Source organism: Meles meles, chromosome 2, assembly GCF_922984935.1.
Source record: "Meles meles chromosome 2, mMelMel3.1 paternal haplotype, whole genome shotgun sequence".
Lineage (NCBI taxonomy): Eukaryota > Metazoa > Chordata > Mammalia > Carnivora > Mustelidae > Meles > Meles meles.
The window spans coordinates 186,017,965-186,031,762 of NC_060067.1; the positions used below are offsets into that span (position 1 = coordinate 186,017,965).

Genomic DNA, 13,798 nt, shown 5'->3' on the forward strand with positions numbered 1-13,798 from the left:
CCCAACCAGCTTCCTGGTGTATCATTTTTTAGTATAAACACCGAAGGTACAAGAGATATTTGAAGAAACCTCCAGGTAGGTAAGAGAGGATAGCACTTCTTTGAGCTAACAGCATGCTATAAAAAAGTAATCAGAAAATAAAAGTATTTAGAAATTAAAAATATGACATTCATATAAGTATTAAAGTCAAAGAAATCTCCCAGGAACTAAAACAAAAAGAGCAAGGGAACGATAAAGATAAAAGGGAAAGAGGAGAAAATTAGAAAATCAACACGAGGGCTAATAATGTCTGATAATATTAATTCCAAGAGGAATGAAAAGAGAAAATGGAGGGGAAGCAATGCAAAAAAAGAAAATTTAACAAAATAAAGGACATGGTTATTGATTGCTTACAGACTCTCTGAGTATGCAGTACAGGGAATGAAAAAAAGACATAACAAGGTGTATCAATGTAAAACTTCAGAACTCTAGCCGAGTGCGGGGGGGGGGGGGGGGGGGGGGAGAGAGCTCTAGGGTGGGAAAGAAAAAAGAATACAAAGAATCAGAACTGAAAAAGGCATCAGCCTTCTCAACAGAGGTACTGAAAACTGGAAGACAAAGGAAGCACTGAAATGTTTCAACATGGAAGAATTTAAGATTTTCTTAGACCCATAATGTCTCAAAATGTTTCTTTTATGCAGTCTTTCTCAGAGAGGTACTAGAAATGTGCTCTACCAAAAATGAGGCAAGAGGAGGACAAAACTGGATTCCACAAAAGAATGACAAAGGGAACTCCCAGGCTGCTAGCTAGGGAGCAGGTCTAATGAAGAGCCAAAGCCAGGACGGAGCGGGAAGGATGAAACGACAAACTGGTAAATGCAGAAGAGTCCACTGAGAAGTTCATACAGCTGTTGCTGGGCAGAACAAAGACAGAGATTCCATGTAGGCAAAGAAAATCAGGCAAATAAAAAATGGAGACAATTACTAATTTCAAGTGAAAAAATGTATAAGAATAAGCAACAAACAATTTGCTTAGTTCAGCAGTCGGTAATATTTATGTAGTTTGCTTAGATCTCTGGCTAAATGTAGATTTAAGCAAAAGATACAACTGGATGAGGAGGACAGGATTAATATAATGAAATGAGGAGTCTTAAGTGACCTAAATGTCTTCATCTACTATAACAGGAAGTCAACAAAGAATGTCTAACACATAACTAAATAAATATACACACATACTATTCAGAAATACAGAGTTAAATAGTGAAAAAAATCATACAAAATGCTGCCTGTGGGACAGGATGAGGTGGAGGTAGGAAAGGGAATGATTTTATTATATACTGTTTCCATGTATAACTAGGAAGTAAAGATACATGAAAAATCCAGATCTTCTAGGTAATGTCACAGTTTTTAGGACCTGTTACCCCCACCCCCACCCCCCAAAATTAAAGTGCTTTAAGTATAAGCATTCCTAATAAAAATAAACTGGTATTTGATTGAGATTTCAGTAAGGATGTTAAAAAGATTTGTTTATTCATGAAAATGAGAATAGGGAAGCTGTAAATTCTAATATCCTTAAAAAAAGGATCTGCCTTCTTAAAGAAGACTGGGGGAAGGTGTGTTCATCTGGACTGGAATACCTGATCATCGTGTTCCGTTTCTTCTGTAGCTTCAGTGTTGGCCTGAAGTGAAGTCTGGACATCCACAGGCCCCTCTTCAAATTCTTCTATTTCTTCATCCTCATTCTCATCTTCTCCACTTCCATAATTAGTCAAAGCCTGAGTTTCAGCCTTGGACAAGTCTAAATTGATTAATACATAGTTTTTAGGAAATTTTTAGCACTAAATCTTAAGAGTAGCTACCATGCACTGCATTCCTGCATTGCCCAAGTCCTTTACATAGGATATATCTGAAATCTTCCAAACAGTAAGCAGTGGAACACTGTGGTGCAGAAAGGACAGGGCATCTGCTCAGGGCCACACCAGATCATTCAGAGTTGTTGGACACCTAATTCAACATTCATTACACTCTGCCCAACTGTTTGGATAAGTGACCTGTAAAGAGCTAACATACAAACCCAGCACAGAGCCTTTACACTTACTAATGGACACTGGACATTCTTCACTTTCTTCATCTTCCTCTTGATCAGAAACATCCGATCTCACATTTTTGGGACCATTACCACCATACATCTCAGATGTCTGAGTCTGCTTAACTGTTTCAGTTTCATCCTTGTCCTAGCCACAAATACATGTAATGAATTCCTTAAAATGCATTTTAAAAGGTATATACTAAGCCCATCACAAAAATTAATCATGATCTAATAAAAAAATACAGGAAGTTATTTTTAAGAGAAAATAAAGTTTTGTTGGAAGAAAGGACATTTGATGATAAAGTTTTCTCTCAAACATTAAGTTAAAAGCTCTTAAAGTTATTTAATCTTTTGTCTCAAAAACATTGTTTTTAGGCACAAATTAGCCACTTACTTTGTCTTCATCATCAATTTCTCCAGCAGGTGAGCCATGATCTCCTTCAAGAATCCTTTTGGCCTATAAGCAAATTAAACAGAATTTAGGGGTGACCTTTCAGCATTATACTTAGATATTCAGTAACTTTAATATATGCTGCAGTTTTTGACCACAATCTAAAGAGTTGAATGCTCTCTTAGAAATGTACATTCAACTATTTCATTGAAGTCTTTTCAATTAGCCAAACAAAAATCAACGCTGCCTACCAGGAATAATGAGCATCTCAAATTCACTAATTCCAGAACAAAAACCTTTGACTCCCTCCCCAAACCCCAGCCTCCTTCACAGCCTTCTCAATCTCAGTAAATGGCCCTTCATGTACCAATGCACAAGTCAGACTCCAGGAAGCTGCCTGTGCTCTACTTGTATTACTCACATCTGAACTGTAAGAATGCCTCATTGACTCAATTGTCAAAATGGATCTGCTGGTGTGCACTCAGAAGCTTAGTCACACCTTTCCCTACCTGCACTACTGCAACAGCCTTCCAGCTGGTCTCTGCTTCTATCTCTTCCCTCCTACAATTCCTATGCAACATGATATCTAAACCTGTCTTTTTAATTGCACATGTGATTATGTCCCTCCTCTAGTTCAAAGTTTCCCATGGGTTTCCATCATGTTTAGAATAAAATCAAACGGAAGACCCTTAGCTACCATTGTTAAGGTCCCATAATTTGGCTTTACCCACCTAGGTAACCTCATCTACACTCTGGCTTCCTGTGAGGTATTCCCGCTACCTTGGCCTTCTACAGGTTCTCCAGATTGCTCAATCCAGCCTCAGTCTTTGAATTTATAATTCTCGCTGCCTGAAATGTCCTTCCCTTTCATCTTCTTTATAAACTCCTTGTCTTTCCTACCCTACTTTATACTTCACCCACTTAAACAACCTCACGAGACTGCCTATCTTGAAGTAGTCTTTCCAATCATTTATTATGGTTTTATCCTGTTTTATTTTCTTCAAGCACTTGGCAATGACTGAAATGATCTGAAACTCACCTATGTCTGGAGTGAAAACACTAAGAAAAGTGTGAAACAGGTGGCTTAACTTTTTCTACTTTAGCTTTCAGGGAGAAGGGTTGCCTCTTCCGTTTTGGGGCCTGACGTGCTTTCCTTCTCATGATTATAGAGTCAAGAGTGGGGAGAGGTCTAAGGAAGAAACCTGGTATCCCTCAAGTTGAGGGGAAAAATCCCATCCAATTTCATATGTGATCAAACTAATTTAATGAGGTATAAGAAGCTACAGAGATGTGCAGCCAAAGTCCTAACTTGTAAACAAGCATGTATGCTGGTTGGGGTGACAGACATCCCTGGTAACTCTGAGCTCTATCAGGGTTGGAATAGCTACTACAGATAGCTGTTCAAGAACTGGATCCTAGTAATCCTCTCTTCTTTGGAGCCTTGAGCGACAATTTTGTAAGACAGCTGTTAACTCTTGTCACCAATTCCTATCTGCATTCCTAATCTTTTAGCCACTGAAGTCACATCTGAGATTCAGTATGTGCCTACCACCTGTACTGATTTAGATAATCTGATTAACTGCTTTTACTAAGAAAATGTTAGCTGAGGTCAAGTATGCTTTTAGTTAAGTATGATCAAGAACTGTATTTTTATGCTAACTGTAACTACTCCCAAAATCAAAATGAATGTCATTTACCTCTTTGGCATAAGACTGCATCACTCCAGCTGCTTCTATTTTCCTTTTGCACCTCTGTTTAACAGTTATACTATTATTATCCAAATCCTGCATCAGCTTAAAGAAAGCCAATTCATTAAACAACACTTCAGATATCTCTACAAGAAGATCTTCTCCACAGTCTTTCAGTTTTCTGCCAGCAAATTTTGCCAGTGAATCCTATTACAAAGATAAGCCAAGTAATTTTAAGATTAAAATAAACTTCAGTTGTGGGTAGAGCAACACAGAGGATTAAGAAGTTTAAATTACAATACTCACCTAGGGAAAATAAAATTTTATTACTTTTTAGTATGGAAAAGGCTAAAATTAATGGCTGAGATTACTACACCGATTACTTTAAGATATACTTATTTATTTTGAGAGAGAGAGAGAAAAATGCAGGAACAGGGGGAGGGGCAGAAGGAGGAGAAGAGAATCTCAAGCAAACTCCCCACTGAGCATCAAGCCCTACACGAGGCATGATCTCCTGAGACCATGACCTGAGCAGAAACCAAGAGTTGGACATTTAACCGACTGAGCCACCCAGGTGCCCAACATGGTAATATTCTTTAGTATATTTAGAAGTATATTTAGGATATTTAGAAGTATAAATGTGGCTGCCTTGTAAGAAAAAAAAAAAAAAACTCACTGAATAGGTTTCATAGAAAAAAGTAGATTTTAAGCTCTATCTCATGAAAAATTTTCAGTAGTCTGGGCAAGATTTATTGTAAACCAGTCTTTATTCTTTTCTAGGTCCCTTTCTGAAAAAAAAAAAAAAAATCAGGTATGGGATAAAAGAAAAGCAGCCAAGTTTTCTTAGGAAAAAAATCTTATTTCCAAATTAATACGTTGGCATCTGTCTCAATTATGTAACAGCAGACAAAACTGAAGAAGGATTGCATGGATCTTGATAAACGAAAATATTTAATTATAAAGGATTTCTCTTTGAGCCTGATTCTAGAATGGAGTTCTTTCTTTCTGTAGGAATAAACTACATAAATTTATAAAAACATATTTATCTAAAAATTATCCTAAACATTTTAAAACTGTAACAACAGAGATGCCTTATATTTCTTATAGATTATGTGTTAGTACAATTTGGTTAAATAGAGCCATCATGACTTAAAACCTATTATTGAATTTGTACTTTGGCCTTAGTAAAACAAAATGGAAAATTATAGTGATGGAAATTTACATCAAGCCTCGGGTTTTAAAAGTTATTAATAGACAAAGTGATAATACTTTCTCTAAAACCAATTTAAACACATAGGAAGTAAGGTATAGTTTTATGGGAAATTTTTGTAATAAAGTTGAAAAGAAAAACATATTTCCTAGTTTGGAGTAATTATACACATCACTGAACTACCTCAATGAGAAAACATATCAGTGTACTGAACTGTAAAGATGGTTACTATGAAGTAAGGTATCCTTCCTTAACAAGGGGATTCTTAACCTTAGCACTGCTAACATGCCACCAGATATTAGTACCAGCCACTTTCTGCCTGCATGACGAATGTCTGCCTGCATGACGAATGTCTGCAGGCATTGCAAAACTGCTGCCAGTTGAGAATCATGACCTTAACATTAAAGTTACTATTACAGACTAAGAAGTCTCTATAATCAAAAAGTGGTTTCTGGTTTCTAAAATTTCCCACACTGGAAAAAAAATTTTAGAAAATAGCATAGAATACTTCATAAACAACGACCCTGAAATGTTCTTACTGGATAGGAGAAAAATCAAAACAAAATTTTATTCAAGTTTGGCTAGGCCTTAGAAAGACACAGGTCCTACTATTTTTTTTTAAGGTTTTATCTATTTATTTGAGAGAGACAGACTGAGCAGGGGGACAGTGAGAAGGAGAAGCAGGCTTCTCACTGAGAAGGGAACCTGATGTGGGGCTGGATCCCAGGACCTTGAGATCATGACCTAAGCTGAAGGCAGACATTTAACCGAGGGAGCCACCCAGGTGTCCCATAATACAATTTTGTTTTAATACATAAAGGAATAACCTAAAAAGGTATTGAAATGTCATGCCCAGTGGATACCGGAATGGACATTTATCTAAATAAATTGCATATTGCCAGAAAATGGCAAAAAAGTAATAATAATCCCAACTAGAGGGTATATATAGTGTTGTCATACAAGTATAAACTCTTACCTGTAATATACTTCCCAGTTGTTTATGAAAGAACTTTACAAATTCTTTGCTCTCATCATTTTGCTGGGTGAGAGTCAAAACCATACGTCTTACTGAAGTTAGAAGTTGAGAAGAGCATACTTCATCCATGTGCTCCTGAGAAAAATCCTAGTTGGTTAGGACCCATTATTTAAGAAGTATTAATTCACATGAGACTTTTTTTCTTGCATAGATGCTTCTCAACTGTCAGATGTATGTTTAGAAACATCTATTCATAAGAAGAGCCAAACTCCTGAACTACACATGTTAAGGGGTTTATACATTTTGACCCACCATAGCAGGTAACAGCCAGTAAAAGAAATGGGCTGATTCAATACTTTTCATTCCTTCCTTCCTGTATCTTAAGGAGAACTATTCATGCCCTAGTCTCCATATTGCCTGTCTCCCCATTTGCAGTTCAGTTCATTTCAACCACACTCTTAAAACTCACCTCACTGGTAGAAGTACCCAGGCTTTCTCAGTCTCGCTTGGCATTATGGAGACTCTGCATGGCAAAGGAGCTTCAGCAGCATTCTGGCCTCTACCCATGAGATGCCAATAGCACCCTCTACTCTCCTACGTCCTGAGAGCTAAAACTGTATGTAGACATTGCAAGATGCTTGTAGGGTCAAAATCACCGCCAGTCGTCCTAAGTTTCCAAACAATCCTTTTTGGGCAAGTCTCTTCCCCTTCATCTTGCTTTAGAAGCACGTGCAAACTACCTAATAATCCAAATCCTGGATCACTTCTGAAGGTGAGTCCATAAAACATCCACATCAAGTACCTCAAGGTTCTCATCCTTCTGCCACTACACTCATTTCGGCAGGTCTTCCAACCTTTATTCAGATGAATTCATGTTTTTTTCCTATAGAAATGTGTGAAGTGAGGTGGCTAAACTAGATGATTTCTAAGTTTTCTTAAATTGAAGGAATTAAGATCATTTTTTAAAAAAATCATGTGACAGAGCAGGCAGTTAAAAAAAAAGACAACTGTCCCTTGTCTTCAAGGGATCCCAGAGAAGAAAGTCAGATACAGGAGTAAGCAATCACTACATGCTGTGCACTGTCCAACAGATGATACTTCTTAACTCCAGGATCTATTTCTTATTTATCACCTAGCAGAGTGGCCAGCTCACAGGAGACACTCATTACTTGCTGAATATACAGATATCATAAAAGCAGCACATGCTAGGTCTATAAGGAGCTATGGTAGTATATTAGAAACAACAACAATTATCTCTGAAGAAAGGATATTTCTGCCAAGCAGAAAAGAGTGAAGGAATTTTATATTTTTGGTAATGACAACTTGTACAAAGGGCTGATATATGAAAACGCAATGACAGGAACAGGAAATGTTGAGTAACTTGAAGTAAGTGAGTGAGTGAGGGGACCAGATGGAGAGTGGGGAAAGATGAAGGTAGGGAAATGTACCAGGTCCAGCAGTGAAATCTCTTGAAGGAAGGGGAGTCTGCTTAGTAAGCATTCATTTCATGCCTATTATGACAGGATGTCTAGGCAAAACATGAAGATGTGAATTAAGGTTATGCCTCTGGAGAGAAGGAAAGAAAAGTGACTGCTCTTAAGGGGAAAATCAATTTTTGACTCACTGGTGATAGAAGGTATGAGGATCAAGAAGTCCAGCTTAGGTGACTGGATATAATGTTGACTTTAATAAAGAAGTTCTATAATTCTACCAAGAAAGTCAAGATTTGAAGTGAAATGAGACGTAACAATCAGTTAAAAGAAAATCTTTAGTTCTACTCATTTTGCTGGCCTCAAAAACTTTTTGAAATGCTAAGTTTAGTAAGTGAATATTTATGAGGGGCTATCAATTAAATTAGACACAAAATGGGAAAAGCAATAAAATTTCCTCACTGTATATGACTGCATTCTCTAAGCGTAAAGCTAAATCAGTTAGATTTTTTAAACCGTAGAAAGTAATTGTACATATTAAATAAATATTGCTAGCCATATACCTAATTTTACCAAAAAAGACATCCTTAAAAGTATTTATTGGATCACTCATGATAAAACAAAAATGTGAAACAAAAAAGGCAACACTTACCTATGCCTAAGATGAAAGCAAGTAACCGCTTGCATAGTTTAAGTCAATTCACCTGAAGGAATGGTTTCAAACTCTCAAATAAATCTACCCATCTATCTATACGAACATCTGCACATTCTTACAACTTACAGGAATAGAAATATTCTTCTCTGGGAGGTGAGTACATACGTTACAAATAACAGGAGATACATTTACAGAATAACTGATGAAACTGGTGTGTTTTTAGCTTTCTTTTGTTTACCTGTCATTTTCTGAATTTACTACAATGCAATCTTTTTTAAGAATTAAAGAACAAAACACATAAAGTATTTATTTTAAGAAATTATTGCTTACCTTCAAGAAAGGAATGACTTCTTTCATAATGGCTTTAATTTGCCGGTCCAGCTGCTGAGTATCAATTCTAGGGCATGGGACAGTAGAAACTTCACTTACAGGTTGTTGTGAACCATGATTTTCAATAGGAGTTTCTATATATTTTTAAAAAGAAAATGATTCGTTAGCAAAATAAAGCTTGTGACGCTACACATACACATTTATTGAGAATTTTAAATATGAAAATCTGATGATTTTACTGTAATACAATGGAGCATTTATGTAGTTTTAGCACCCTTAATAACAAAAAGAAAGCAGTCATAAAACTATTAAATATCAGATGGGGCTACACATTTTCTTTACATATGGAACTACAGTTTCTGTACTTTTACCCATTGGGAGAACACACACCTTCCGAGTTAGTAACCGTACTTGTGGCGGCAGCACCATCCTCAGCCTCAAGAATCCTGCAGGTGCATCTCATGTTTGTGCTACTTTCGGCCTCAATCTTCATACGCTCATATTCCCTCATTCTGGCTAATGCCTGATCTAAGTGAATCACAGTGTTACCTAATAGGAAACAAACATTTTGAGAATATATAAAAGCAAACTTTATCATGTATTCCTCACAACATATTAGTTAAAAAAAAAAAAAAAAATGTCTAACTGTAGGTAAGGAAAAGATTCAACAAGTTCCAGACTCTAGTTTGGTGATGGCTTACGTTACTCTCTCAGACTCTGAAGTCCATCCTGATTGCACTAGTCATCATGTTGCTTCAGGTAAAAATAAATTCCAAGATGTCACCCAAATTCTAATGAAAAGGATCCAACTGAATACAAGGAAATAAGGTAAGAAAAAGGCCAAGAAAGAGATTTCTCAGTTTTCCTTTGTCCACTTCAGACAAAGTTAGTGGAGGATTTTGAGGAAACAATCAATAAATGAAACAAAACAGATAAGACTCTAAGCCATTTGGTAACTCAAGAAAGGGGGAATAAACTAAAGGTGAAAGGAAAATTCTTCTCTAAAATGGGATGAGATCAGTTCAGACTCGACAGGTATTTTACACAGAAGGGAGCTAGGCTTGGAGTCCATAATAGGATATGGCAAAAGGAAGACTTACTGCTTTGGTAAAAAGTGTGTATCTGGTAGCAGGGCCAGGCTTAGCCCTTTTCTTTGTAGGCAGGCTTTGGAATTATCTAAATCTTGTTCTCATCATATGAACAAACACTAGAATAATAGGACTTGTATCATTTTATCAACTAAGTGCTCTGGAGATCTGAATGACTGAATCTCAGGTTATCTCTTGACAGGCTACAATCCAGGAAAATGAGTACAGTACCTATACATTTTTCTTTTCCCTACTCTGCTTTCCAAGTCTGGGAATCTGGATTTTCTTCTTCCCTTTGAGTTATACAATTCTCCAAACCTCTGTTTTATTAATGATGAAAAAAAGTGCAATGCTTCATGCAGATTTAGAGTTACCTGGGTTTCTCATTAAAGATTATCTATGCTAAGAATTTTCAGTTATTGCAAATTAAGTGAATATTCTTATTGAAAATGTGATTGATGGGGCTCTGATACCTCTGAATTTTTCCCATTAATTAGAACTTAAAGGATGACTCTTCCCTTATAGAAAGGAAATCAACATTTCTTCAGCTTCTATTATACATGCTAGAAAATTCTATATATTTTTCAAAGAACATAGAGCAAATTAGATAAGACTCCCATTTTCTTAGAACGTGCAATCAAAATGATGAGATGATTTACCGAAGGCTAAAGAGTTAACAGGTGATTCTTGACTTTACACTGAGAGACTGTTAAGTCCACAGTCTTTCCACCACATCGTGCCTTTTTTGGACTTTTGTTTCTTTTTTCTTTTTTTTTTTTTTTTTAAAGATTTTATTTATTTATTTGACAGGCAGAGATCGCAAGTAGGCAGAGAGGCAGGCAGAGAGAGAGGTGGAAGCAGGCTCCCTGCTGAGCAAAGAACCCGATGCGGGGCTCCATCCCAGGACCCTGGGATCATGACCTGAGCCAAAGGCAGAGGCTTTAACCCACTAAGCCACCCAGGCACCCCTGGACTTTTGTTTCTTAATGTAATTCAAAGACTGTATTAAAGTCACGTTCTAAGATTATAAAAAATTCTGCTTACCTAGATCATCTGTTGCAAAAGGCTCAAAATTTGAAGATACAGACATGACACTAGCATTATCAGCATCATTTTGCTCACTTATTTTATGTGTTTCTCTCTCAAAGTTCTTCTCAAAAGTTTCCTAGGTTACAGTTTAAAAAAAACAAAAATCACTAATATTTCTTTTAAAAATTTTATGATGAATATTAAAAATTAACATAGAAACTAAGTATTTGCATTAAACTATATACTTAAAATTGGGATATAACCAAAGTTATTAAAGGTTGAACAGTCACAGAGAACATAAAAATATTAAGTAATCTTGCAGAACATATGTCATTAAGTATATAAAAATACACAGAGACAGCTACTAATTAAATTGTAACTTGGAAAAGTAAACATTTTATATTATTACTACATCCTCAGGAAAATTTTCTCATCTCCAAAGCCTAACAATTACTAGGACCTTACTATATCTGGTTTTATCAGAAGAAAAACATGACAGCATCATTCATATTTTTTAAATGAACTTTATTGAAATATAATTTACATACAACAGTATATCCATTAAGTGTGCAGTTTGATGAGTTCTAAAAAAAAATATATATATATATACACACACACGTATGTATATATATACATACACCCATGTAACCACCTTCCCTAAAGACCATTTCCATAAGCCCAGAAATTTCCTTTGTATCCCTCTGTAGTCAGTCTCCACTACACCCCACTCATCATATTTCTATTACCACAAACAGGTTTTGCTGACTCTAGAACTTGATACATAAATGGAACCATTCAGAATATACTCTTCAGTGTATGGCTTCTTTTCTTTTGCTCAATAGGTTTCTGAAATTAATCCATGTTGTCATATGTTTCAGAAGTTCAGTATTTCTGAATGGCTGAATAGTATTTCATTCTAAGGATATACCATATTTTGTTTATCCATTTATCTGCTGATGTTCTGGTTTGAGGCTATCATGACTAAAGATGCTATGAACATTAAAATATAAGTGTTTTTTGTGGACATATGTTTTCATTTCTCTTGGATGAATACCTAGAAGAAAAATTCCTTGGTCACATGCCAAGTTCAACGTTTTTTAAGAAACAGTCAAACTGCTTTCCAAAGTGGTTGTACACTTTTATAATCCCATAAGCAGTGTGAAAGTTCCAATCACTCTACATTCACACCAACACTTTTTATTGCCAAACTTTTTAATTTGAGCCTTTCTAGTGCATGTGAGGAAATTTCTCATGTGGTTTGAATGTACACATTGGCCACCATTTACAGATCTTCTTTCATGTAGTGCCTGTTCAAATCTCTTGCCCGTATCTTACTGAGCTGTTGATCTTAAAAGCAAATTGTCAAAGTTCTTTATGTTAGTCTGAATTTGTCATTTATATAGTCATTATCAGACATGTGTACTAACATTATGTTCTCCTAATGGTGTCTTTTGAAAAGCAGGATTTTATTTTATTTTTTAAAGATTTTATTTATGTATTTGACAGAGATCACAAGTAGGCAGAGAAGCAGGCAGAGAGAAAGGAGGAAGCAGGCTCCCCGCTGAGCAGAGAGCCTGATGTGGGGTTCGTTCCTAGGACCCTGGGATCATGACGTGAGCTGAAAGCAGAGGCCCTAACCCACTGAGCCACCCAGGCTCCCCAAGCAGGATTTTATTTTTAAATCAAGTCTTAATTCATCAGTTTTTTCTTTTATAGTTAAAGCTTTGTGTACCCTAAGAAATCTTTGCTTATGTTAAATCATGGAGGTTTTCTTTTAGAAGTTTTATAAGTTTTAGCCTTTTCAGGACTTTAATTTCAAAATAATTTTTCTGTATAGTGTGATTAAGGGGAATCTCACATTCTAAAACTCATTTCACAATTATGTTCTTTCCTAGCTAGAAATCTTTTAAATTTTTCTCTTCAATTATGAATGAAAGTTCTGTCTCTGATTAAAGGAAATTCAGGCATTACAGAACATGTTTTGGAAATGGAACCATTTTGTTGCTCCTTCAATTAAAACTGGAAGGTAGACGTGCTTTTGCCATTTTATGGCACATGGAATAGAAGATACAAAGTGTTTCTTCCTCTTCCTAAATTTCAATTTTCATTCCCCCTTTGACTTAAAATTCCTGGATGCCTACTTTTACTTCTCTCTCTCGGCCATGAAGGCTCTTACACACTCTCAAGTGTGCCAATGCAAGCTCCATAAATGGAGTTCAAATGACCTTGGCCTGGGGCAGCTGGGTGGCTCTGCTGGTTAAGTGCCTGCCTTCAGCTCAGGTCATGATCCAGGGTCCTGGGATAGTGCCCTGCATCAGGCTGCCTACTCACTGGGGAGTCTGTTTCTCCCTCTCCCTCTCCGATCTCTCTTGCTCTCTCTCAAATAAATTAAAAAAATTTAAAAAAAAAAAAAAAAAAGGACCTTGGCCTAGAAACATGGAGAATCAGAATCTGTATCTGTCCAATATGGAAACCACTAGCCATGTAGCTATTTTTTTTTAAAGATTTTATTTATTTATTTGACAGACAAAAATCACAAGTAGGCAGAGAGGCAGGCAGGGGGGCGGGTCGGGGGGAAGCAGGCTCCCCACTGAGCAGAGAGCCCTATGCGGGGCTCAATCTCATGACCATGGGATCATGACCTGAGCCAAAGGCAGAGGCTTTAACCCACTGAGCCACCCAGGTGCCCGTCCCTGTGGCTATTTATTAAAACTTAAAATTTAGTTCCTCAGTCCCATTAAGCCACATTTCAAGAGCCTGATAGCCCCATGTGGCTAGTGGCTACCATATTAGAAAATGCACATATAAAACGTTTCCATCACTGTAGCAAGTTCTACTGGACAGCACTGGTCTGGATCTGTGGGTAGAAACACTGGATATTGTGCTGCTGATGATTAAATAGCATCAATAAAGAGAGGATGTTAACATTAAGT

The 13,798-nt window shown here is 36.6% G+C and overlaps 1 protein-coding gene across 15 annotated transcripts in view; it reads right to left on the minus strand.

The window, feature by feature from the left end:
• PCM1 (pericentriolar material 1) overlaps positions 1-13,798 on the minus strand; it is an 86,768-nt gene that overhangs the window by 7,691 nt on the left and 65,279 nt on the right. For all 15 annotated transcript variants that reach the window (XM_045988819.1, XM_045988810.1, XM_045988889.1 and 12 more), the window contains 8 exons: positions 10,881-11,001; positions 9,139-9,297; positions 8,749-8,882; positions 6,334-6,468; positions 4,157-4,354; positions 2,463-2,525; positions 2,078-2,213; positions 1,617-1,777 (listed from right to left, as the gene is read on the minus strand). In XM_045988819.1, the coding sequence (XP_045844775.1) occupies positions 1,617-1,777; positions 2,078-2,213; positions 2,463-2,525; positions 4,157-4,354; positions 6,334-6,468; positions 8,749-8,882; positions 9,139-9,297; positions 10,881-11,001 (1,107 nt within the window). The remainder of the gene's footprint in view (positions 1-1,616; positions 1,778-2,077; positions 2,214-2,462; positions 2,526-4,156; positions 4,355-6,333; positions 6,469-8,748; positions 8,883-9,138; positions 9,298-10,880; positions 11,002-13,798) is intronic.